Source organism: Entelurus aequoreus, linkage group LG20 (assembly GCF_033978785.1).
Source record: "Entelurus aequoreus isolate RoL-2023_Sb linkage group LG20, RoL_Eaeq_v1.1, whole genome shotgun sequence".
NCBI classification, from domain to species: domain Eukaryota; kingdom Metazoa; phylum Chordata; class Actinopteri; order Syngnathiformes; family Syngnathidae; genus Entelurus; species Entelurus aequoreus.
In genome coordinates, this window is record NC_084750.1 from 10,463,838 (window position 1) to 10,489,092 (window position 25,255).

General features: G+C 37.7%; 1 protein-coding gene across 2 annotated transcripts in view; it reads right to left on the reverse strand.

Annotated features, from left to right (window-relative positions):
* Window positions 1-25,255, reverse strand: part of LOC133635910 (KH domain-containing, RNA-binding, signal transduction-associated protein 3-like) — a 340,548-nt gene that overhangs the window by 173,408 nt on the left and 141,885 nt on the right. For both annotated transcript variants that reach the window (XM_062029365.1, XM_062029366.1), the window contains exons 3-4: window positions 22,469-22,587; window positions 709-825 (exon numbers count right to left, since the gene is read on the reverse strand). In XM_062029365.1, coding sequence (XP_061885349.1) covers window positions 709-825; window positions 22,469-22,587 — 236 coding nt within the window. The remainder of the gene's footprint in view (window positions 1-708; window positions 826-22,468; window positions 22,588-25,255) is intronic.

The window sequence follows — 25,255 nt, forward strand, 5'->3', positions numbered from 1 at the left end:
TGGCCCTGCGATGAGGTGGCGACTTGTCCAGGGTGTACCCCGCCTTCCGCCCGAATGCAGCTGAGATAGGCTCCAGCACCCCCCGCGACCCCAAAAGGGACAAGCGGTAGAAAATGGATCTCGCCCGGAAAAGGGTGGAGTGCCCTCTCCAGAAAGCAGAAAGTGGCACCGGAGCCATACCCGGCCAGCGGAGAAATCAGCGGCACTCACTTTTAGTAGCGGAGCAAAACGTCGATTGGGCGGCAGATGTAACGGTTTGCCTGCCACTTCTACTCAAATCTATCAACTACAAGTGGTATTGGGAGTTCAAATGTATTTTTTCACATTTAATGTTTTTTACAATTATTTTCGTTTCGACAGTGCGGGTTTATTGATTTTTAAACGCGCCCAAAAATAGCTCTTTTTGTACACGAGTGACTAATTGAGTTGATTCAATGCCCAGTATCGTATTTTACCAGCCGTGACATCAATTATGATATTTTGAGAGGTATTTATTGAAGTTGGACTAAGTAGGACACCACTGAAGGCCTAGATGGGAAGCGCACGGCCCGCCAACGTAAACAATGATACCAACAACACAGAAGCGATACAACAACAATAGAATGGGACAAGCAAAATCCCGTAGCTGTGAGTACAAGTCGTAGCACAGGGCTATGAAAGATGTGGACGCTGCATACAAACATTGGGATTTAACTTAAAAAGATTTACCTTTTCTTTGTCTCTCATGGAGCCTTTGCCTAGAATGGACATCTTTGTGAGCGTGTCCTCCTGCAGCCTCTTTAGCGAGTTCCCACGTGGTCCCAGAAGTTTGCCCACAAAGTTAAACTGCGGGAGACAAAAAGTGAGGATCAGTCCTGTTAGCTTGAGACAAAGATGTCGATGCTACCTGGCTTGTGTTCGCCCAAAGCTAATAAAAGCGTTCCTTCCCTGTCCTCCAAATCTAAACATCAGACATGGATATGATCAGCTGGACTCTCGACGCAATTGACAAAATCTTTTCGACGAGAAAAAGAGGTTCTGGGGAGCCAGGCTGCCCTGATGGAACCATTGCTGAGAGATTCCTGGGATAAATGGAGAATCATGTGCCTCTCAGTCCTTTCCATTCTGGACGCGGAAGACATCTACCTGCTGATTGGGCTGGGCATTGCTCTGGTGTATCGTCAAATTCGTAAGATGATGGCAGCCACTCAGGGAGCCCAAAGGCTGTTCGTCGCAATGGAAGGATTGGGCCGGGCTGTGGGATCACAGTCTGGGGCGATCTCTGAACTGAATCGCAAGATGGATCACATCATGGAAAAGCTGGTTGAAAGGGAAAAATTGGATATGAGGGCCGGCATGGAATAGAACAGACGAGCCATTGTAATGTCTGCTCGCGGAAAAACTAAATCCTAATCTACGATTTGACTCCCTCGAATGGCCTTGATGCAACAACAGGAGCAGGCTGTTCTGAAAACACCCCCCCGCCCCCCCCCCCCCCCCCCGAGTACTCCTCAATGATGGACGCTTTTGACCTACCTCCCTCCTCAACGACACCTGGAGTCGAACTTTTGCTTGCATGCAGAACGGCCCCAGGCCTATGGACAATACATCAACACGCCCTAAACAATGGGCATAACCACACACCCCCAGCCCCCACGCCTTCACCACAGCTTGAATCCCTTTCGGGGTGATGGACGGCTGGCAGCGCTTTATCAATCAATCAATCAATGTTTATTTATATAGCCCTAAATCACAAGTGTCTCAAAGGGCTGTACAAGCCACAACGACATCACGTACAGAGCCCACATACGGGCAAGCAGCAGTCGACCTCCAGGGTCCCAGCTCCCCGCCCCTCTGTTGCGAGATTGTTGTGATTAAATGTAACATGTCTATGTGTGCATTGCATGGAGGTTTTCCCCCACTCCAGACTAGGCCCCCTTAGGAGCCCAGTCTAGATTGTATTTTTTTACTCATCTTCTTCCCCAGCGTTTTACCTTTTTCCCCGTCTTTTACGGGGCGCCTTGTGGCGACCCGTCAGCGGTCCTGTTTTGTAACCCCGTACACTGTTTGTCTCATCTTGAACGGGTTTGTGCTGAAAACAAAGTTTCGTTGTACTTGTGCAATGACAATAAATTCCTATCCTACCCTATCGATACGGAAGATGAATCAAGCAAATATCACTGTTTGATACAAAAAGTGATCCGTATGACGATGTACTTTGGCGTTAGCATCAATTGGAATGCTAACTTGCCGAGTTCAGGGACCTAAGCACAGTCAATTCTACCTTCAGCCCGGGTGAGAAAAAAGGCCGTTTTATTCCTTAGAGGGTGACTTATACCGCCGTCTCCTTTAACCGCCAAAGTCATCAATTAGCTAGCGGGAGGCAGGAGCATTCCACCTCTGCCATTCTTCTCCCGTCTTTTGTTCCCACAGCGTGGACGCTCACTCACTCACTCAGGTACAGTAACTAATGCTTAGGGAGCCGCCTCTACTTTAGTCCGAAGGTTTACAATTACAGCACTTTCCCTAAGGTCTAACTGGACCGACCACTTGGCCCTAAGTGGCCCCTGCCGGGTCGCTAACCACTCGGTGGCCCTGTGGTTAGCGTGTCCGCCCTGTGGTTAGCGTGTCCGCCCTGAGATGGGTAGGTTGTGAGTTCAAACCCCGGCCGAGTCATACGAAAGACTATAAAAATGGGAGCCATTACCTCCCTGCTTGGCACTCAGCATCAAGGGTTAGAATTGATTGATTGATTGATTGAGACTTTTATTAGTAGGTTGCACAGTGAAGTACATATTCCGTACAATTGACCACTAAATGGTAACACCCGAATAAGTTTTTCAACTTGTTTAAGTCAGGGTCCACTTAAATTGATTCATGATACAGATATATACTATCATATATACTATCATCATAATACAGTCATCACACAAGATAATCACATTGAATTATTTACATTATTTACAATCAGGGGTGTGGAGGGGCGGGGGAGGATATGGACATCAAGTAGTGGACATAGAGAGAGAGAGAGAGAGAGAGAGAGAGAGAGAGAGAGAGAGAGAGAGAGAGAGAGAGAGAGAGAGAGAGAGAGAGAGAGAGAGAGAGAGAGAGAGAGAGATCAGAAGGCATAAGAAAAAGTATCTGCATTTGATTGTTTACATTTGATTATTAGCAATCCGGGGAGGGTGTTAGTTTAGGGTTGTAGCTGCCTGAAGGTTAACTTTTATTGCGGTTTTGAAGGAGGATAGAGATGCCCTTTCTTTTATACCTGTTGGGAGCGCATTCCACATTGATGTGGCATAGAAAGAGAATGAGTTAAGACCTTTGTTAGTTCGGAATCTGGGTTTAACGTGGTTAGTGGAGCTCCCCCTGGTGTTGTGGTTATGGCGGTCATTTACGTTAAGGAAGTAGTTTGACATGTACTTCGGTATCAGGGAGGTGTAGTGGATTTTATAGACTAGGCTCAGTGCAAGTTGTTTAACTCTGTCCTCCACCTTGAGCCAGCCCACTTTAGAGAAGTGGGTAGGAGTGAGGTGGGATCTGGGGTGGAGGTCTAGAAGTAACCTGACTAGCTTGTTCTGAGATGTTTGGAGTTTAGATTTGAGGGTTTTGGAGGTGCTAGGGTACCAGGAGGTGCATGCGTAATGGAAAAAGGGTTGAACGAGAGTTCCCGCCAGAATCCTCAAGGTGCTTTTGTTGACCAGAGAGGAAATTCTGTAGAGAAATCTCGTTAGTTGGTTAACCTTTTTGATTACCTTGGTTGCCATTTTATCACAGGAAAGGTTAGCCTCTAGAATGGAACCTAGGTAGGTGACCTCATCTTTCCTGGTGATAACAATGTCACCTACTTTTATGGTGAAGTCATTGACTTTCTTAAGGTTGATGTGGGACCCAAACAGGATGGATTCAGTTTTACCCAAGTGGATGGATAGCTTGTTGTCAGCGAGCCAGGTGCAAGTTCTACACAGCTCAGCACTGAGGATTTTCTCCACCTGTGACTTGTCCTTGTCGGAGAGGGCAGAGTCATCCGCAAACAAAAACAATTCACAGTCGCATGCCGATGACATGTCGTTTATGTATATTAGGAACAGTAAAGGTCCCAATATACTGCCTTGGGGGACTCCACAGCTCACCGAGAGGGGGGGGGGGGGGGGGGGACACAGTGCCGTTCACCTCTACCACCTGCTCCCTCCCCTCCAAGTAAGATTGCATCCAGCTTTATGAGGTTTTGTTAAATCCGATTGCTCTGAGCTTATCCAACAGTATAGCGTGGTTAACGGTGTCAAAGGCCTTCTGAAGGTCCAGCATGACCATGCCGCAGTATTTGCCCGCGTCCACCTCATGTTTGATGTGGTCGCTCAGATAGAGAAGGCATGTGTCAGTGGAGTGGTTAGTTCTGAAGCCGGATTGGAATTTGTACATGAGTTTATTAGTGGCGAGGTAACTATCGACCTGTTCATACACTATTTTCTCCATTACTTTCGAAACGGAACTGAGAATAGAAACAGGTCGGTAGTTGCCAGGTTCCAATTTGCTTCCTTTTTTAAAGAGGGGAGTTACTCTTGCTATCTTAAAATCTTTTGGTACTTGGCCTTGTGTAATTGATAGGTTTATTATGTGCGTGATGATCGGGGCAATGATGGAGGCAGAGTCCCTGAGGAATCTGGAGGGGATATTGTCAAGGCCGGTGGCCTTGTTAGGGTGGAGCGCGCTCAATTTTTTAAACACCTCATCAGCTGTGACCATTTCTAATTTGAAATCATCGTTGGATACTCCTAGCTTTCTGTAGAAGGCTTTAATGCGTTCTAAGAATTGGGGGTTAAATCACCAAAATGATTCCCGAGTGCTGCTCACTGCTCCCCTCACCTCCCAGGGGGTGAACAAGGGGATGGGTCGAACGCAGAGAATAATTCCACCACACCTAGTGTGTGTGTGTGTGTGACTATCAGTGGTACTTTCACTTTAACAATCTTTCATCTGACGGTTTTTACACAAAATAAATATTCTGCTAACTGGACTTGAAAAAGTCATATTTTGAAGACACCATCCTTTATTCCAAATGTTTGGGGTGGAGGGATCAGCGGTCTCAAAGTACCAGACATTAGCCCAACGTTTTAGCAGTTAACCTTCCGGTCAACCAACATCGTCAACGGTGTTATTCCCGTGATCGGAGTCCAAAACCATTTCCAAGTAAGCAAAAGGAAAGCAGATTGTGTTTGACGCGGTTATTGACCTCATTCATTTCACTACAACCAGATTTGTTTTTACCAGCACAAACTCAGGCTGGCTGATATCTTTCATACCCAGACTAGTCCGTGTAAACACTTTAAATATCAACTATTAATATGTGGTGTGCAACCCATAGGAACATCATTTAATTCTCAAAAAAACCCTCAAAGAGGTACAAAAACAGAAAACCAACCGACGGAACAAGGTGCCCAGGCGTGGCCCTAATCAATCTGGCGCCCTAGGCAAGATTTTAGGTGCCCCCCCCCCCCCCCCCCGGTTATCTTTAACCGAATCACAGCAGTGCTCAAATCAAAAAACAGCATTCCCTCTCATGTGATATTGCTTAATTAACATTAATGATGTGCACTTTAACAACTAGGCTTACAACTATACCTAATATAAAAAGGGGTGGGAAAGTGACTATTACCTGCAGGGCAAACATTAGCTAACCAGAAGGCAATAACAATGTAAACAAAAAACACCTGCTTAAAAGATCTGATACAAATGTCCCTGAGGAATGTAAGGTGGGAGTACTGTAATTACCTAACGTTACATTATTATTTTCCATAACAATTTAGCCCCCTCCACAATATTAACCCGACGTTAAAACAGAACTAGCTATTTCTTGATTAGCAATTGCCGAATCATGTGGCATTAGCTTAATGCTAAAAAGCCAGGTTACTATCACATTCTGTAACAGACAAATAATTTCATGTAGGCTAACGTTACCTCCCTGCTACCTCTGTCTTTTTCTCGTTTCTCCTCTTCTTTTCTCTTTTTTCTTCCCTGGGCACCTGACAGTTTTGGCCGTTTTGACATCTTGTGTTGATTTTTTTGATGTGGTGACGTCCAAAAAGAGTCATGATACGGGAAGGGAGGGGGCACACCGTGCGGGGGGAGGGTGTATGTTGTAACAAATAATATTTCTATTAAATAGGCTTTATTTTGCATTTTAATTAACGTGGGATTATTTTTTGTATTTAGAAATAATAGTACCAACTTTTTTCTTTTTTTTTTTTTTTCTCCAACATTTGTGGCACTGGCGTGGCGCCCCCTGATGGACGGCGCCCTTAGCATTTGCCTATATGGCCTATGCCACGGGCCGGCCCTGAAGGTGCCAATCGCACTGGAACTAAACTTAGCCTAGGCAAGGGGACAAGCAGAACTTGGGTGACGCGAGCATGAAGCAAACACAGAAGCCAGACCGACTGACTGGCAAAGGCAGGCTTAAATAATGTCTCTTGATGAGCAACAGGTGAGCGTCTTGAACAACAGAGGCAGGTGAAAAATCATAAGTAGCCATGGTAACAAACTCAGGAGGGTGCACAAACAGGAACTTTAGGAGTCCAAAACAAACAGAAAACACAAAACATGATCCGGACCACGGATCATGACAAAGTCTAAGTCTTATCGATTCTCATTTGGGGAAAAAAAGGATGGATTAGCGTCAGGTCGTTTAGAAGAAACATGAGTGTGAAACAATTGAAATGTGGGTTGTTGATGAGCCTTTTGATGCTTGTTGTATACATACTTGCCAACCTTGAGACCTTCGAATTCGAAAGATCGGGAGGGTGTTGAGGTGTGTGTGTGTGGGGGGGGGGGGGGGGGGTTGGTGGTAGCGGGGGTGTATATTGTAGCCCGGAAGAGTTAGGGCTGCAAGGGATTCTGGGTATTTGTTCTGTTGTGTTTATCTTGTGTTACGGTGCGGATGTTCTCCCGAAATGTGTTTGTCATTCTTGTTTGGTGTGGGTTCACAGTGTGGCACATATTTGTAACAGTGTTAAAGTTGTTTATACACTACCGTTCAAAAGTTTGGGGTCACATGTAAATGTCCTTATTTTTGAAGGAAAAGCACTGTACTTTTCAATGAAGATAACTTTAAACTAGTCTTAACTTGAAAGAAGTACACTCTATACATTGCTAATGTGGTAAATGACTATTCTAGCTGCAAATGTCTGCTTTTTGGTGCAATATCTACATAGGTGTATAGAGGCCCATTTCCAGCAACTATCACTCCAGTGTTCTAATGGTACAATGTGTTTGCTCATTGGCTCAGAAGGCTAATTGATGATTAGAAAACCCTTGTGCAATCATGTTCACACATCTGAAAACACTTTAGCTACAAAACTGACCTTCCTTTGAGCAGATTGAGTTTCTGGAGCATCACATTTGTGGGGTCAATTCAACGCTCAAAATGGCCAGAAAAAGAGAACTTTCATCTGAAACTCCACAGTCTATTCTTGTTCTTAGAAATGAAGGCTATTCCACTAAATTGTTTGGGCGACCCCAAACTTTTGAACGGTAGTGTACATCCACCCTCAGTGTGACCTGTATGGCTGTTGACCAAGTATGCCTTGCAGTCGATTTCGTGTGTATGCAGAAGCCGCATATATTATGCGACTGGGTCGGCACGCTGTGTGTATGGAGGAAAAGCGGACGCGTCGACAGGTTGTAGAGGACGCTAAAGGCGGTGACATCACGGCACACCCTCAATATTGCTGTTCGGGTGAAAATCGGGAGAATTTCCGGAGAATGGTTGCCCCGGGAGATTTTCGGGAGGGGCTCTGAAATTGGGGAGTGTTGGCAAGTATGGTTGTATCTCTCTCCAGGAGGGCTGTGGTTTTAATGTGGTGTTTTCACCCTTCATTTATTTACCTATTATGATTGTTATTATTATTAGGATTTTTTTGTTGTTGTTGTTGCTTGTTGGGGATGGAAAAATAAAATAAAAGCAGTTGTCATGTTTGACTGTTCCTGTCAATTATGTGGCTAAAAAATGTAAAAAAAAGAAAAAAAAAGAAGAAACATGAGAGAAAAAAGCCAACAACTGAAGTGTCCAATTGGTCAATTGGATATGTTATATGGCCGAGAGCTGGTGGGCAGCCTAGGATGTAGTCGGCTCTCCTGGTTGCTTTGTTGGGTCTGATCCCGTCTCTGGCCGTGAAATTGTGTTGTTTAAAGTGAAAGTAGCAATGATAGTCACACACACACACACACACTGGGTGTGGTGAAATGATTCTCTGCATTTGACCCATCACCCTTGTTCACCCCCTGGGAGGTGAGGGGAGCAGTGAGCAGCAGCGGTGCCCGCGCCCGGGAATCATTTTTGGTGATTTTTTGTGTGTGTGTGTTTTACTTTTGTATAGAGATGTCCGATAATACCGGTCTGCCGATATTATCGGCCGATAAATGCGTTAAAATGTAATATCGGAAATTATCGGTATCGTTTTTTTTTATTATCAGTATCGTTTTTTTTTTTTTGTTTTTTTTTAAATTAAATCCACATAAAAAACACAAGATACACTTACAATTAGTGCACCAACCCAAAAAACCTCCCTCCCCCATTTACACTCATTCACACAAAAGGCTTGTTTCTTTCTGTTATTAATATTCTGCTTCCTACATTATATATCAATATATATCAATACAGTCTGCAAGGGATACAGTTATTAATATTGACAATATATATCAATACAGTCTGCAAGGGATACAGTTATTAATATTAACAATATATATCAATACAGTCTGCAAGGGATACAGTTATTAATATTAACAATATATATCAATACAGTCTGCAAGGGATACAGTTATTAATATTAATATATATCAATACAGTCTGCAAGGGATACAGTTATTAATATTAACAATATATATCAATACAGTCTGCAAGGGATACAGTTATTAATATTAACAATATATATCAATACAGTCTGCAAGGGATACAGTTATTAATATTAATATATATCAATACAGTCTGCAAGGGATACAGTTATTAATATTAACAATATATATCAATACAGTCTGCAAGGGATACAGTTATTAATATTAACAATATATATCAATACAGTCTGCAAGGGATACAGTTATTAATATTAATATATATCAATACAGTCTGCAAGGGATACAGTTATTAATATTAACAATACATATCAATACAGTCTGCAAGGGATACAGTTATTCATATTAATATATATCAATACAGTCTGCAAGGGATACAGTTATTAATATTAACAATATATATCAATACAGTCTGCAAGGGATACAGTTATTAATATTAATATATATCAATACAGTCTGCAAGGGATACAGTTATTAATATTAACAATATATATCAATACAGTCTGCAAGGGATACAGTTATTAATATTAACAATATATATCAATACAGTCTGCAAGGGATACAGTTATTAATATTAATATATATCAATACAGTCTGCAAGGGATACAGTTATTAATATTAACAATATATATCAATACAGTCTGCAAGGGATACAGTTATTAATATTAATATATATCAATACAGTCTGCAAGGGATACAGTTATTAATATTAACAATATATATCAATACAGTCTGCAAGGGATACAGTTATTAATATTAACAATATATATCAATACAGTCTGCAAGGGATACAGTCCGTAAGCACACATGATTGTGCGTGCTGCTGCTCCACTAATAGTACTAACCTTTAACAGTTAATTTTACAAATGTTCATTAATTACTAGTTTCTATGTAACTGTTTTTATATTGTTTTATTTTCTTTTTTATTCAAGACATTTTTTTAAATTTATTTATCTTATTTTATTTGATTCATTTTTTTAAAAAGTACCTTATCTTCACCATACCTGGTTGTCCAAATTAGGCATAATAATGTGTTAATCCCACGACTGTATATATCGGTTGATATCGGTATCGGTAATTAAAGAGTTGGACAATATCGGCATATCGGATATCGGCAAAAAGCCATTATCGGACATCCCTACTTTTGTAGCTGTGTGTAGAAATGGCGCCGCTGAATGCATCAGCTCTTCGCTCTTCTAATGTCTTTGGTGTTCTTTTAATGTTTCCCTCTAGTTTTTTTTTTTAAACCGTATTTCCTTGTAGACTTCTTGTATGTGCACTGTACGCACACCATTGTGGGATACATCAAGTCTACTCTATCCTGTCCTACAAGTACAAAGACAAATTTCACAAAATTATATTGAAGGGAAAAACCTGGTCGTAGCCAACAGGGTAATATATCATCTCCCGTATAAATATATGACTTTAGCAAAACAAATGTGCTGCTGCTATGACTAATGCGGTCGGGGGCTGGGATAATACTCCAGCTATTTATTATGCCACCCGCCTGGACTCCTCCTGATGTCGGGAGATGGCCATGTTGGGAAATGTTGAGAAGCGAAATATCAGGATGGAAATATCAAAACCGTGCTTTCCACCAGGGGAAGAAAATACTTCAAAGTGAAGACAAAGGGTGGGAATTTATGACCTCAACCGCGGGAGAACAGAGACAAGGTGAAGACTGACAAAGAAGAAGAGAGCAGTGATTATTTTGTCAACGTCTTATTGGAGCACTTGTATTGTGCTGAGGACAGCAGGACAGGAAGTAGGACAGGAAGTAGGACAGGAAGCAGGACAGGTTATGGAGCGACATATATTGCCATCCAAGCAACGTTATCATGGACGCCCCTGCTTATTTCAGCAAGACAAAGCCAAGCCAGGTGTTACAACAACGTGGCTTCGTAGTAAAAGAGTGCTGGTACTAGACTGGCCTGCCTGTAGTCCAGACATTGAAAATGTGTGAAGGCTAAAATATGAGAAGGGAGACTGTTGAACAACTTAAGCTGTACATCAAGCAAGAATGGGAAATAATTCCACTTCAAAAATGTGTCTCCTCACTTCCCAAACCTTTACTGAGGGTTGTTAAAAGGAAAGGCCATGTAACACACTGGTAAAAATGCCTTTCTTGACATGTGTTGCTGCCATTACATTCTAAGTTCATGATTATTTGCAAAAATAAGAAAGTTTCTCAGTGTGAACATGAAATATCTTGTCTTTGCAGTCTATTCAATTGAATATAAGTTGAAAAAGATTTGTTGTATTCTCTTTTTATTGAGCATTTACACAACGTGACAACTTCACTGGGTGTTTTGAATAGAATATAATTGAAATTGCATTCAAGTTGAAATAATATTACAATCAGTGGACTTGTTTTGAACGTACAAATAATTAGTCAACTAAAGTTTGGTGGCAAAACTGCTTTTTCTGCAGGATATTGCAGGTCAGTAAGATGAAAACGTTCCCTGAAAGTCACAAAAAGTGTTGATTTAATTTAATTGCAAACATATTTACCGTATTTCTCCGACATTTGCTTCCTGCAATGAGGTCATTTTATTTGTCCACTACTATAGCGCCGCCGTAAAATGACAAATAGATTCGCTTTCAAAAGTCGGGCGTGTCGGATCTTTGTGTTCCTCCGTGTTTGTTGCGCCAAAACAATCATTCTTTCAGAAAAATGCTACTCGGGAGCGTGGAAATGGACGTTATTTACGGCGCGTAAGAAGACGTGCGTGGCAAAAAGGCAAGAAAATGAAATCCGCTGTGAGATAATTCTCCTCAATCATATTTTCATAAATATTCATAGACGTATGAATATGGTGAGACATCAAAGTGGCATTGATCAAGGTCAGTGTGTTGGAGAAGTGTGTGTGCGTGCGTGTGTGTGTGTGTGTGTGTGTGTGTGTGTGTGTGTGTGTGTGTGTGTGTGTGTGTGTGTGTGTGTGTGTGCGTGTGTGTAGAAAGACTTACAGTTGTAATAATCAAACTATCATCTATATAATATATTATATTCAGTTGTACTTGTTGAGACATCATACAACAACATAAAGGAAGCAGTTCATGTATTGGATAATAATTAATAATAATAATAATAACAATAAATAAATCATATAATAATAAAATGCACTATTTTTAGGTGTAAACGTACCGAATTGAAAAAACAGCTAGCATAAACCCTTAGCATGGTAATGCCAGCATGCTAATATGAGAGATTTTTAGGGTTAAGTATACAAAATAAGCTAGAAAATGTAGCATAAAACATTAGCATGCTAGGGTTAGCATGCTAAAGTAAGAGACGTTAGCAAGATGGTGCTAAGTATCGAAAACCATGATTTTTCCGTTTAAAAAAAAAAGTACAAAATTAGCTAAAAAGCTAGAATAAAATGTTAGCATGCTAAGGTTAGCATGCTAAAATAAGAGACGTTAGCATACTTCCAAGATGGCGCCTAGTATCGAAAACCATGATTTTTCGGTTAAAAAAAAAAGTACAAAATTAGCTAAAAAGCTAGAATAAAATGTTAGCATGCTACGGTTAGCATGCTAAAAGAAGAGACGTTAGCATACTTCCAAGATGGCGCCAAGTATCAAAAACCAAGATTTTTCGGTTAAAAAAAAGTACAAAATTAGCTAAAAAGCTAGAATAAAATGCTAACATGCTAGGGTTAGCATGCTAAAATAAGAGATGTTAGCATACTTCCAAGATGGTGCCAAGTATCAAAAACCATGATTTTTCGGTTAAAAAAAAGTACAAAATTAGCTAAAAAGCTAGAATAAAATGCTAGCATGCTAGGGTTAGCATGCTAAAATAAGAGATGTTAGCATACTTCCAAGATGGCGCCAAGTATCAAAAACCATGATTTTTCGGTTAAAAAAAAGTACAAAATTAGCTAAAAAGCTAGAATAAAATGCTAGCATGCTAGGGTTAGCATGCTAAAATAAGAGACGTTAGCATTCTTCCAAGATGGCGCCAAGTATCGAAAACCATGATTTTTCGGTTAAAAAAAAAAGTACAAAATTAGCTAAAAAGCTAGAATAAAATGCTAGCATGCTAGGGTTAGCATGCTAAAATAAGAGATGTTAGCATACTTCCAAGATGGCGGCAAGTATCGAAAACCATGATTTTTCGGTTAAAAAAAAAAGTACAAAATTAGCTAAAAAGCTAGAATAAAATGCTAGCATGCTAGGGTTAGCATGCTAAAATAAGAGATGTTAGCATTCTTCGAAGATGGCGGCAAGTATAGAAAACCATGATTTTTCGGTTAAAAAAAAAGTACAAAATTAGCTAAAAAGCTAGAATAAAATGCTAGCATGCTAGGGTTAGCATGCTAAAATAAGAGATGTTAGCATACTTCCAAGATGGCGCCAAGTATCGAAAACCAGGATTTTTCGGTTAAAAAAAAAAGTACAAAATTAGCTAAAAAGCTAGAATAAAATGTTAGCATGCTAGGGTTAGCATGCTAAAATAAGAGATGTTAGCATACTTCCAAGATGGCGCCAAGTATCGAAAACCATGATTTTTCGGTTAAAAAAAAAAGTACAAAATTAGCTAAAAAGCTAGAATAAAATGTTAGCATGCTAGGGTTAGCATGCTAAAATAAGAGATGTTAGCATACTTCCAAGATGGCGCCAAGTATCGAAAACCATGATTTTTCGGTTAAAAAAAAAAAGTACAAAATTAGCTAAAAAGCTAGAATAAAATGTTAGCATGCTAGGGTTAGCATGCTAAAATAAGAGACGTTAGCATACTTCCAAGATGGCGCCTAGTATCGAAAACCATGATTTTTCGGTTAAAAAAAAAAGTACAAAATTAGCTAAAAAGCTAGAATAAAATGTTAGCATGCTACGGTTAGCATGCTAAAAGAAGAGACGTTAGCATACTTCCAAGATGGCGCCAAGTATCAAAAACCAAGATTTTTCGGTTAAAAAAAAGTACAAAATTAGCTAAAAAGCTAGAATAAAATGCTAACATGCTAGGGTTAGCATGCTAAAATAAGAGATGTTAGCATACTTCCAAGATGGTGCCAAGTATCAAAAACCATGATTTTTCGGTTAAAAAAAAGTACAAAATTAGCTAAAAAGCTAGAATAAAATGCTAGCATGCTAGGGTTAGCATGCTAAAATAAGAGATGTTAGCATACTTCCAAGATGGCGCCAAGTATCAAAAACCATGATTTTTCGGTTAAAAAAAAGTACAAAATTAGCTAAAAAGCTAGAATAAAATGCTAGCATGCTAGGGTTAGCATGCTAAAATAAGAGACGTTAGCATTCTTCCAAGATGGCGCCAAGTATCGAAAACCATGATTTTTCGGTTAAAAAAAAAAGTACAAAATTAGCTAAAAAGCTAGAATAAAATGCTAGCATGCTAGGGTTAGCATGCTAAAATAAGAGATGTTAGCATACTTCCAAGATGGCGGCAAGTATCGAAAACCATGATTTTTCGGTTAAAAAAAAAAGTACAAAATTAGCTAAAAAGCTAGAATAAAATGCTAGCATGCTAGGGTTAGCATGCTAAAATAAGAGATGTTAGCATTCTTCGAAGATGGCGGCAAGTATAGAAAACCATGATTTTTCGGTTAAAAAAAAAGTACAAAATTAGCTAAAAAGCTAGAATAAAATGCTAGCATGCTAGGGTTAGCATGCTAAAATAAGAGATGTTAGCATACTTCCAAGATGGCGCCAAGTATCGAAAACCAGGATTTTTCGGTTAAAAAAAAAAGTACAAAATTAGCTAAAAAGCTAGAATAAAATGTTAGCATGCTAGGGTTAGCATGCTAAAATAAGAGATGTTAGCATACTTCCAAGATGGCGCCAAGTATCGAAAACCATGATTTTTCGGTTAAAAAAAAAAGTACAAAATTAGCTAAAAAGCTAGAATAAAATGTTAGCATGCTAGGGTTAGCATGCTAAAATAAGAGATGTTAGCATACTTCCAAGATGGCGCCAAGTATCGAAAACCATGATTTTTCGGTTAAAAAAAAAAAGTACAAAATTAGCTAAAAAGCTAGAATAAAATGTTAGCATGCTAGGGTTAGCATGCTAAAATAAGAGACGTTAGCATACTTCCAAGATGGCACCTAGTATCGAAAACCATGATTTTTCGGTTAAAAAAAAAAGTACAAAATTAGCTAAAAAGCTAGAATAAAATGTTAGCATGCTAGGGTTAGCATGCTAAAATAAGAGATGTTAGCATACTTCCAAGATGGCGCCAAGTATCAAAAACCAAGATTTTTCGGTTAAAAAAAAGTACAAAATTAGCTAAAAAGCTAGAAAAAAATGCTAGCATGCTAGGGTTAGCATGCTAAAATAAAAGACGTTAGCATACTTCCAAGATGGCGCCAAGTATCAAAAACCATGATTTTTCGGTTAAAAAAAAAAGTACAAAATTAGCTAAAAAGCTAGAATAAAATGCTAGCATGCTAGGGTTAGCATGCTACAATAAGAGATGTTAGCATACTTCCAAGATGGCGCCAAGTATCAAAAACCATGATTTTTCGGTTAAAAAAAAAAAGTACAAAATTAGCTAAAAAGCTAGAATAAAATGTTAGCATGCTAGGGTTAGCATGCTAAAATAAGAGATGTTAGCATACTTCCAAGATGGCGCCAAGTATCAAAAACCATGATTTTTCGGTTTAAAAATAGTACAAAATTAGCTAAAAAGCTAGAATAAAATGTTAGCATGCTAGGGTTAGCATGCCAAAAATAAGAGACGTTAGCATTCTTCCAAGATGGCGCCAAGTATCAAAAACCATGATTTTTCGGTTAAAAAAAAGTACAAAATTAGCTAAAAAGCTAGAATAAAATGCTAGCATGCTAGGGTTAGCATGCTAAAATAAGAGATGTTAGCATACTTCCAAGATGGCGCCAAGTATCAAAAACCAAGATTTTTCGGTTAAAAAAAAAAAGTACAAAATAAGCTAAAAAGCTAGAATAAAATGTTAGCATGCTAGGGTTAGCATGCTAAAAGAAGAGATGTTAGCATACTTCCAAGATGGCGGCAAGTATCGAAAACCATGATTTTTCGGTTAAAAAAAAGTACAAAATTAGCTAAAAAGCTAGACTAAAATGCTAGCATGCTAGGGTTAGCATGCTAAAATAAGAGATGTTAGCATACTTCCAAGATGGCGCCAAGTATCAAAAACCATGATTTTTCGGTTAAAAAAAAGTACAAAATTAGCTAAAAAGCTAGAATAAAATGCTAGCATGCTAGGGTTAGCATGCTAAAATAAGAGATGTTAGCATACTTCCAAGATGGTGCCAAGTATCAAAAACCATGATTTTTCGGTTGAAAAAAGTACAAAATTAGCTAAAAAGCTAGAATAAAATGCTAGCATGCTAGGGTTAGCATGCTAAAATAAGAGATGTTAGCATACTTCCAAGATGGTGCCAAGTATCAAAAACCATGATATTTCGTTTTAAAAAAGTGCAAAATTAGCTAAAAAGCTAGAATAAAATGCTAGCATGCTAGGGTTAGCATGCTAAAAGAAGAGACGTTAGCATACTTCCAAGATGGCGCCAAGTATCAAAAACCATGATTTTTCGGTTAAAAAAAAGTACAAAATTAGCTAAAAAGCTAGAATAAAATGTTAGCATGCTAAAAGAAGAGATGTTAGCATACTTCCAAGATGGCGGCAAGTATCGAAAACCATGATTTTTCGGTTAAAAAAAAGTACAAAATTAGCTAAAAAGCTAGAATAAAATGCTAGCATGCTAGGGTTAGCATGCTAAAATAAGAGATTTTAGCATACTTCCAAGATGGCGCCAAGTATCAAAAACCATGATTTTCCGGTTAAAAAAAAGTACAAAATTAGCTAAAAAGCTAGAATAAAATGCTAGCATGCTAGGGTTAGCATGCTAAAATAAGAGATGTTAGCATACTTCCAAGATGGCGCCAAGTATCAAAAACCAAGATTTTTCGGTTAAAAAAAAAAGTACAAAATTAGCTAAAAAGCTAGAATAAAATGTTAGCATGCTAGGGTTAGCATGCTAAAATAAGAGATGTTAGCATACTTCCAAGATGGCGCCAAGTATCGAAAACCATGATTTTTCGGTTAAAAAAAAAAGTACAAAATTAGCTAAAAAGCTAGAATAAAATGTTAGCATGCTAGGGTTAGCATGCTAAAATAAGAGATGTTAGCATACTTCCAAGATGGCGCCAAGTATCAAAAACCATGATTTTTCGGTTTAAAAAAAGTACAAAATTAGCTAAAAAGCTAGAATAAAATGCTAGCATGCTAGGGTTAGCATGCTAAAATAAGAGATGTTAGCATACTTCCAAGATGGCGCCAAGTATCAAAAAAGAAGATTTTTCGGTTAAAAAAAAAGTACAAAATTAGCTAAAAAGCTAGAATAAAATGCTAGCATGCTAGGGTTAGCATGCCAAAAATAAGAGACGTTAGCATACTTCCAAGATGGCGCCAAGTATCAAAAACCAAGATTTTTCCGTTAAAAAAAAAGTACAAAATTAGTTAAAAAGCTAGAATAAAATGTTAGCATGCTAGGGTTAGCATGCTAAAATAAGAGATGTTAGCATACTTCCAAGATGGCGCCAAGTATCAAAAACCAAGATTTTTCGGTTAAAAAAAAAGTACAAAATTAGTTAAAAAGCTAGAATAAAATGTTAGCATGCTAGGGTTAGCATGCTAAAATAAGAGACGTTAGCATACTTCCAAGATGGCGCCAAGTATCGAAAACCATGATTTTTCGGTTAAAAAAAAAAGTACAAAATTAGCTAAAAAGCTAGAATAAAATGTTAGCATGCTAGGGTTAGCATGCTAAAAGAAGAGACGTTAGCATACTTCCAAGATGGCGCCAAGTATCAAAAACCAAGATTTTTCGGTTAAAAAAAAGTACAAAATTAGCTAAAAAGCTAGACTAAAATGCTAGCATGCTAGGGTTAGCATGCTAAAATAAGAGATGTTAGCATACTTCCAAGATGGTGCCAAGTATCAAAAACCATGATTTTTCGGTTAAAAAAAAGTACAAAATTAGCTAAAAAGCTAGAATAAAATGCTAGCATGCTAGGGTTAGCATGCTAAAATAAGAGATGTTAGCATACTTCCAAGATGGTGCCAAGTATCAAAAACCATGATTTTTCGGTTAAAAAAAAGTACAAAATTAGCTAAAAAGCTAGAATAAAATGCTAGCATGCTAGGGTTAGCATGCTAAAAGAAGAGATGTTAGCATACTTCCAAGATGGCAGCAAGTATCAAAAACCAAGATTTTTCGGTTAAAAAAAAAGTACAAAATTAGCTAAAAAGCTAGAATAAAATGTTAGCATTCTAGGGTTAGCATGCTAAAAGAAGAGATGTTAGCATACTTCCAAGATGGCGGCAAGTATCGAAAACCATGATTTTTCGGTTAAAAAAAAAGTACAAAATTAGCTAAAAAGCTAGAATAAAATGCTAGCATGCTAGGGTTAGCATGCTAAAATAAGAGATGTTAGCATACTTCCAAGATGGCGCCAAGTATCACAAACCAAGATTTTTCGGTTAAAAAAAAAGTACAAAATTAGCTAAAAAGCTAGAATAAAATGCTAGCATGCTAGGGTTAGCATGCCAAAAATAAGAGACGTTAGCATACTTCCAAGATGGCGCCAAGTATCAAAAACCATGATTTTTCGGTTAAAAAAAAGTACAAAATTAGCTAAAAAGCTAGAATAAAATGCTAGCATGTTAGGGTTAGCATGCTAAAATAAGAGATGTTAGCATACTTCCAAGATGGTGCCAAGTATCAAAAACCATGATTTTTCGGTTAAAAAAAAGTACAAAATTAGCTAAAAAGCTAGAATAAAATGCTAGCATGCTAGGGTTAGCATGCCAAAAATAAGAGACGTTAGCATACTTCCAAGATGGCGCCAAGTATCAAAAACCATGATTTTTCGGTTTAAAAAAAGTACAAAATTAGCTAAAAAGCTAGAATAAAATGCTAGCATGCTAGGGTTAGCATGCTAAAATAAGAGATGTTAGCATACTTCCAAGATGGCGCCAAGTATCAAAAACCATGATTTTTCGGTTAAAAAAAAAGTACAAAATTAGCTAAAAAGCTAGAATAAAATGCTAGCATGCTAGGGTTAGCATGCTAAAATAAGAGATGTTAGCATACTTCCAAGATGGTGCCAAGTATCAAAAACCATGATTTTTCGGTTAAAAAAAAGTACAAAATTAGCTAAAAAGCTAGAATAAAATGCTAGCATGCTAGGGTTAGCATGCCAAAAATAAGAGACGTTAGCATACTTCCAAGATGGCGCCAAGTATCAAAAACCATGATTTTTCGGTTTAAAAAAAGTACAAAATTAGCTAAAAAGCTAGAATAAAATGCTAGCATGCTAGGGTTAGCATGCTAAAATAAGAGATGTTAGCATACTTCCAAGATGGCGCCAAGTATCAAAAACCATGATTTTTCGGTTAAAAAAAAAGTACAAAATTAGCTAAAAAGCTAGAATAAAATGCTAGCCTGCTAGGGTTAGCATGCTAAAATAAGAGATGTTAGCATACTTCCAAGATGGCGCCAAGTATCAAAAACCATGATTTTTCGGTTTAAAAAAAAGTACAAAATAAGCTAAAAAGCTAGAATAAAATGTTAGCATGCTAGGGTTAGCATGCTAAAAGAAGAGACGTTAGCATTTTTCCAAGATGGCGGCAAGTATCGAAAACCATGATTTTTCGGTTAAAAAAAAGTACAAAATTAGCTAAAAAGCTAGACTAAAATGCTAGCATGCTAGGGTTAGCATGCTAAAATAAGAGATGTTAGCATACTTCCAAGATGGCGCCAAGTATCAAAAACCATGATTTTTCGGTTAAAAAAAAGTACAAAATTAGCTAAAATGCTAGAATAAAATGCTAGCATGCTAGGGTTAGCATGCTAAAATAAGAGATGTTAGCATACTTCCAAGATGGCGCCAAGTATCAAAAACCAAGATTTTTCGGTTAAAAAAAAAAGTACAAAATTAGCTAAAAAGCTAGAATAAAATGTTAGCATGCTAGGGTTAGCATGCTAAAAGAAGAGACGTTAGCATACTTCCAAGATGGCGCCAAGTATCAAAAACCAAGATTTTTCGGTTAAAAAAAAAAAGTACAAAATTAGCTAAAAAGCTACAATAAAATGTTAGCATGCTAGGGTTAGCATGCTAAAAGAAGAGAAGTTAGCATACTTCCAAGATGGCGCCAAGTATCAAAAACCATGATTTTTCGGTTAAAAAAAAGTACAAAATTAGCTAAAAAGCTAGAATAAAATGCTAGCATGCTAGGGTTAGCATGCTAAAATAAGAGATGTTAGCATACTTCCAAGATGGCGCCAAGTATCAAAAACCATGATTTTTCGGTTAAAAAAAAGTACAAAATTAGCTAAAAAGCTAGAATAAAATGCTAGCATGCTAGGGTTAGCATGCTAAAATAGGAGATGTTAGCATACTTCCAAGATGGTGCCAAGTATCAAAAACCATGATTTTTCGGTTTAAAAAAGTACACAATTAGCTAAAAAGCTAGAATAAAATGCTAGCATGCTAGGGTTAGCATGCTAAAAGAAGAGACGTTAGCATACTTCCAAGATGGCGCCAAGTATCAAAAACCATGATTTTTCGGTTAAAAAAAAAGTACAAAATTAGCTAAAAAGCTAGAATAAAATGCTAGCATGCTAGGGTTAGCATGCTAAAATAAGAGATGTTAGCATACTTCCAAGATGGCGCCAAGTATCAAAAACCATGATTTTTCTGTTTAAAAAAAGTACAAAATTAGCTAAAAAGCTAGAATAAAATGCTAGCATGCTAGGGTTAGCATGCTAAAATAAGAGATGTTAGCATACTTCCAAGATGGTGCCAAGTATCAAAAACCATGATTTTTCGGTTTAAAAAAAGTACAAAATTAGCTAAAAAGCTAGAATAAAATGCTAGCATGCTAGGGTTAGCATGCTAAAAGAAGAGACGTTAGCATACTTCCAAGATGGCGCCAAGTATCAAAAACCATGATTTTTCGGTTAAAAAAAAGTACAAAATTAGCTAAAAAGCTAGACTAAAATGCTAGCATACTAGGGTTAGCATGCTAAAAGAAGAGACGTTAGCATACTTCCAAGATGGCGGCAAGTATCGAAAACCATGATTTTTCGGTTTAAAAAAAAGGACAAAATTAGCTAAAAAGCTAGAATAAAATGTTAGCATGCTAGGGTTAGCATGCTAAAATAAGCGACGTTAGCATACTTCCAAGATGGCGCCTAGTATCGAAAACCATGATTTTTCGGTTTTAAAAAAAAGTACAAAATTAGCTAAAAAGCTAGAATAAAATGCTAGCATGCTAGGGTTAGCATGCTAAAATAAGAGATGTTAGCATACGTCCAAGATGGCGCTAAGTATCGAAAACCATGGTTTTTCGGTTAAAAAAAAAAGTACAAAATTAGCTAAAAAGCTAGAATAAAATGCTAGCATGCTAGGGTTAGCATGCCAAAAATAAGAGACGTTAGCATACTTCCAAGATGGCGCCAAGTATCAAAAACCATGATTTTTCGGTTAAAAAAAAGTACAAAATTAGCTAAAAAGCTAGAATAAAATGTTAGCATGCTAGGGTTAGCATGCTAAAATAAGCGACGTTAGCATACTTCCAAGATGGCGCCTAGTATCGAAAACCATGATTTTTCGGTTTTAAAAAAAAGTACAAAATTAGCTAAAAAGCTAGAATAAAATGCTAGCATGCTAGGGTTAGCATGCTAAAATAAGAGATGTTAGCATACGTCCAAGATGGCGCTAAGTATCGAAAACCATGGTTTTTCGGTTAAAAAAAAAAGTACAAAATTAGCTAATAAGCTAGAATAAAATGTTAGCATGCTAGGGTTAGCATGCTAAAATAAGAGATGTTAGCATACTTCCAAGATGGCGCCAAGTATCAAAAACCATGATTTTTCGGTTAAAAAAAAGTACAAAATTAGCTAAAAAGCTAGAATAAAATGGTAGCATGCTAGGGTTAGCATGCTAAAATCAGAGATGTTAGCATACTTCCAAGATGGCGCCAAGTATCAAAAACCAAGATTTTTCGGTTAAAAAAAAAAGTACAAAATTAGCTAAAAAGCTAGAATAAAATGCTAGCATGCTAGGGTTAGCATGCCAAAAATAAGAGACGTTAGCATACTTCCAAGATGGCGCCAAGTATCAAAAACCATGATTTTTCGGTTAAAAAAAAGTACAAAATTAGCTAAAAAGCTAGAATAAAATGCTAGCATGCTAGGGTTAGCATGCTAAAATAAGAGATGTTAGCATACTTCCAAGATGGTGCCAAGTATCAAAAACCATGATTTTTCGGTTGAAAAAAGTACAAAATTAGCTAAAAACCTAGAATAAAATGTTAGCATGCTAGCATGTGACCGGATATGAGGAAATAGCTAAAGGTTTAATATTTGTAGGTGTTAACATAATTTTTTTTTGAAAACGCTAGCATAACATGTTAGCTTGCTAATGTCCGCCTGCTAAAATAAGAGACATTGGCATAATATGAGAGACGCTAACTTATTCATTTTTAGGGTTAAACATACAAAGTTAGCTAAAAGCTAGCATAAAGCGTTACTTCCAAAATGGCATCAAGTATCAAAATTCATGATTTTAAGGTTCAAACTAGTTAAAAAGCGTGCGTGTTATTACCCATGATGCACTGGTGTCCTCACTTACTTTGGGGAACTGCTTGACCGGTATGAGAACTTTCTGTCCCAGTTTCATGTTCTTGTTGACGACCACGTCGATGAACTTCTCGTCCTCTTTGCCCTCGTCCTTCTCCACCTTTTCAATCTCTGCAGAGAAGAGCAGTGAGTGTCAGCGTGGGCCCGCCCGACTACATTCTGCTTTAAATGGGAATTCCCCCCAAAATTAGGGAATTTTGGTAAAAGTGGGAATGTTTTTGAAAATGGTAAAACAAAAAAACTTGAGTCGTATTTTTGCATAATTTTACTTGTATGTTGAAGCACAGTACGTCTGACTATGGTAGCCATAATGCTCCAATAATCCATCAAGCGGTGTGGCTTCATAGCTTACCAAAGTCCTACTAAAACATTTTTGACAGATCTTTAAGCGCCGTATTTTTGCATCATTGTACTTTTATGTTGAAGCACAGTACGTCTGACTATGGTAGCCATAATACTCCAATAATCCATCAAGCGGTGTGGCTTCATAGCTTACCAAAGTCCTACTAAAACATTTTTGACAGATCTTTAAGCGCCGTATTTTTGCATAATTTAACTTGTATGTTGAAGCACAGTACGTCTGACTATGGTAGCCATAATGCTCCAATAATCCATCAAGCGGTGCGTCTTCATAGCTTACCAAAGTCCTACTAAAACATTTTTGACAGATCTTTAAGCGCCGTATTTTTGCATAATTGTACTTGTATGTTGAAGCACGGTACGTCTGACTATGGTAGCCATAATGCTCCAATAATCCATCAAGCGGTGCATCTTCATAGCTTACCAAAAAGTCCTACTAAAACATTTTGACAGATCTTTAAGCGCCGTATTTTTGCATAATTTTACTTGTATGTTGAAGCACAGTACGTCTGACTATGGTAGCCATAATGCTCCAATAATCCATCAAGCGGTGCGTCTTCATAGCTTACCAAAGTCCTACTAAAACATTTTGACAGATCTTTAAGCGCCGTATTTTTGCATAATTTTACTTGTATGTTGAAGCACAGTACGTCTGACTATGGTAGCCATAATGCTCCAATAATCCATCAAGCGGTGCGTCTTCATAGCTTACCAAAGTCCTACTAAAACATTTTGACAGATCTTTAAGCGCCGTATTTTTGCATCATTTTACTTGTATGTTGAAGCACAGTACGTCTGACTATGGTAGCCATAATGCTCCAATAATCCATCAAGCGGTGCGTCTTCATAGCTTACCAAAGTCCTACTAAAACATTTTGACAGATCTTTAAGCGCCGTATTTTTGCATCATTTTACTTGTATGTTGAAGCACAGTACGTCTGACTATGGTAGCCATAATGCTCCAATAATCCATCAAGCGGTGCGTCTTCATAGCTTACCAAAGTCCTACTAAAACATTTTGACAGATCTTTAAGCGCCGTATTTTTGCATCATTTTACTTGTATGTTGAAGCACAGTACGTCTGACTATGGTAGCCATAATGCTCCAATAATCCATCAAGCGGTGCGTCTTCATAGCTTACCAAAGTCCTACTAAAACATTTTGACAGATCTTTAAGCGCCGTATTTTTGCATCATTTTACTTGTATGTTGAAGCACAGTACGTCTGACTATGGTAGCCATAATGCTCCAATAATCCATCAAGCGGTGCGTCTTCATAGCTTACCAAAGTCCTACTAAAACATTTTGACAGATCTTTAAGCGCCGTATTTTTGCATCATTTTACTTGTATGTGGAAGCACAGTACGTCTGACTATGGTAGCCATAATGCTCCAATAATCCATCAAGCGGTGCATCTTCATAGCTTACCAAAGTCCTACTAAAACATTTTGACAGATCTTTAAGCGCCGTATTTTTGCATCATTTTACTTGTATGTTGAAGCACAGTACGTCTGACTATGGTAGCCATAATGCTCCAATAATCCATCAAGCGGTGTGGCTTCATAGCTTACCAAAGTCCTACTAAAACATTTTTGACAGATCTTTAAGCGCCGTATTTTTGCATAATTGTACTTGTATGTTGAAGCACGGTACGTCTGACTATGGTAGCCATACAACCAACCATTAGTTTCAGCTGGTTCACATCCTCATGTCACGCACCTGTCTCACGTTTTCACATTTCGAGTCACGCACCTGTTTCCACTGGTCATGTCACCAGTATTTAAGCTTGTGGTTGCCAGGCAGTCGGGCTGGTGACATTATCCTTACTACCTCTGTCTACCTCTGCTACCTTTCATTCCATGCCATAGTTTTCATTGCGGTTTCACGCCACAGCAAGTGTTGTTTTCATGTTCATAGTCTCTGCCTTTGTGCACGTTTTTGTACTTCCGCCCTTCTGCGCGCTTTTTATTTTATTTTTTTTTGTTAGTGTAAAAATAAACATGTCCTCACCTTCACGCCTTGCCCGCTCCAACTTTCCTTTGCATTCCGGGAAAACGAAATACCCCACAGTCCATGTTTTGACATATATTGGGAGTCTCAAATAAATCCATTCTCAAATGAATTGTGATTTTTATTTGTAACAATTCTTAATCAATTCAATTTTCTTTATCTGTCCTGTCCAGTTACTAAGACAATCATATTATTGTTATATTTATATTTATATTATTATTATTATTTATATTATTTATTATATTATTATTATATTATATTATTATTATTATATTATATTATATATTATTATTATATTATATTATATTATATATTATATTATTTATTATTTATATTATTATTATTATTATATTATTATTATTATATATATATAATATGTATATAATATATAATAATATATATTATATATT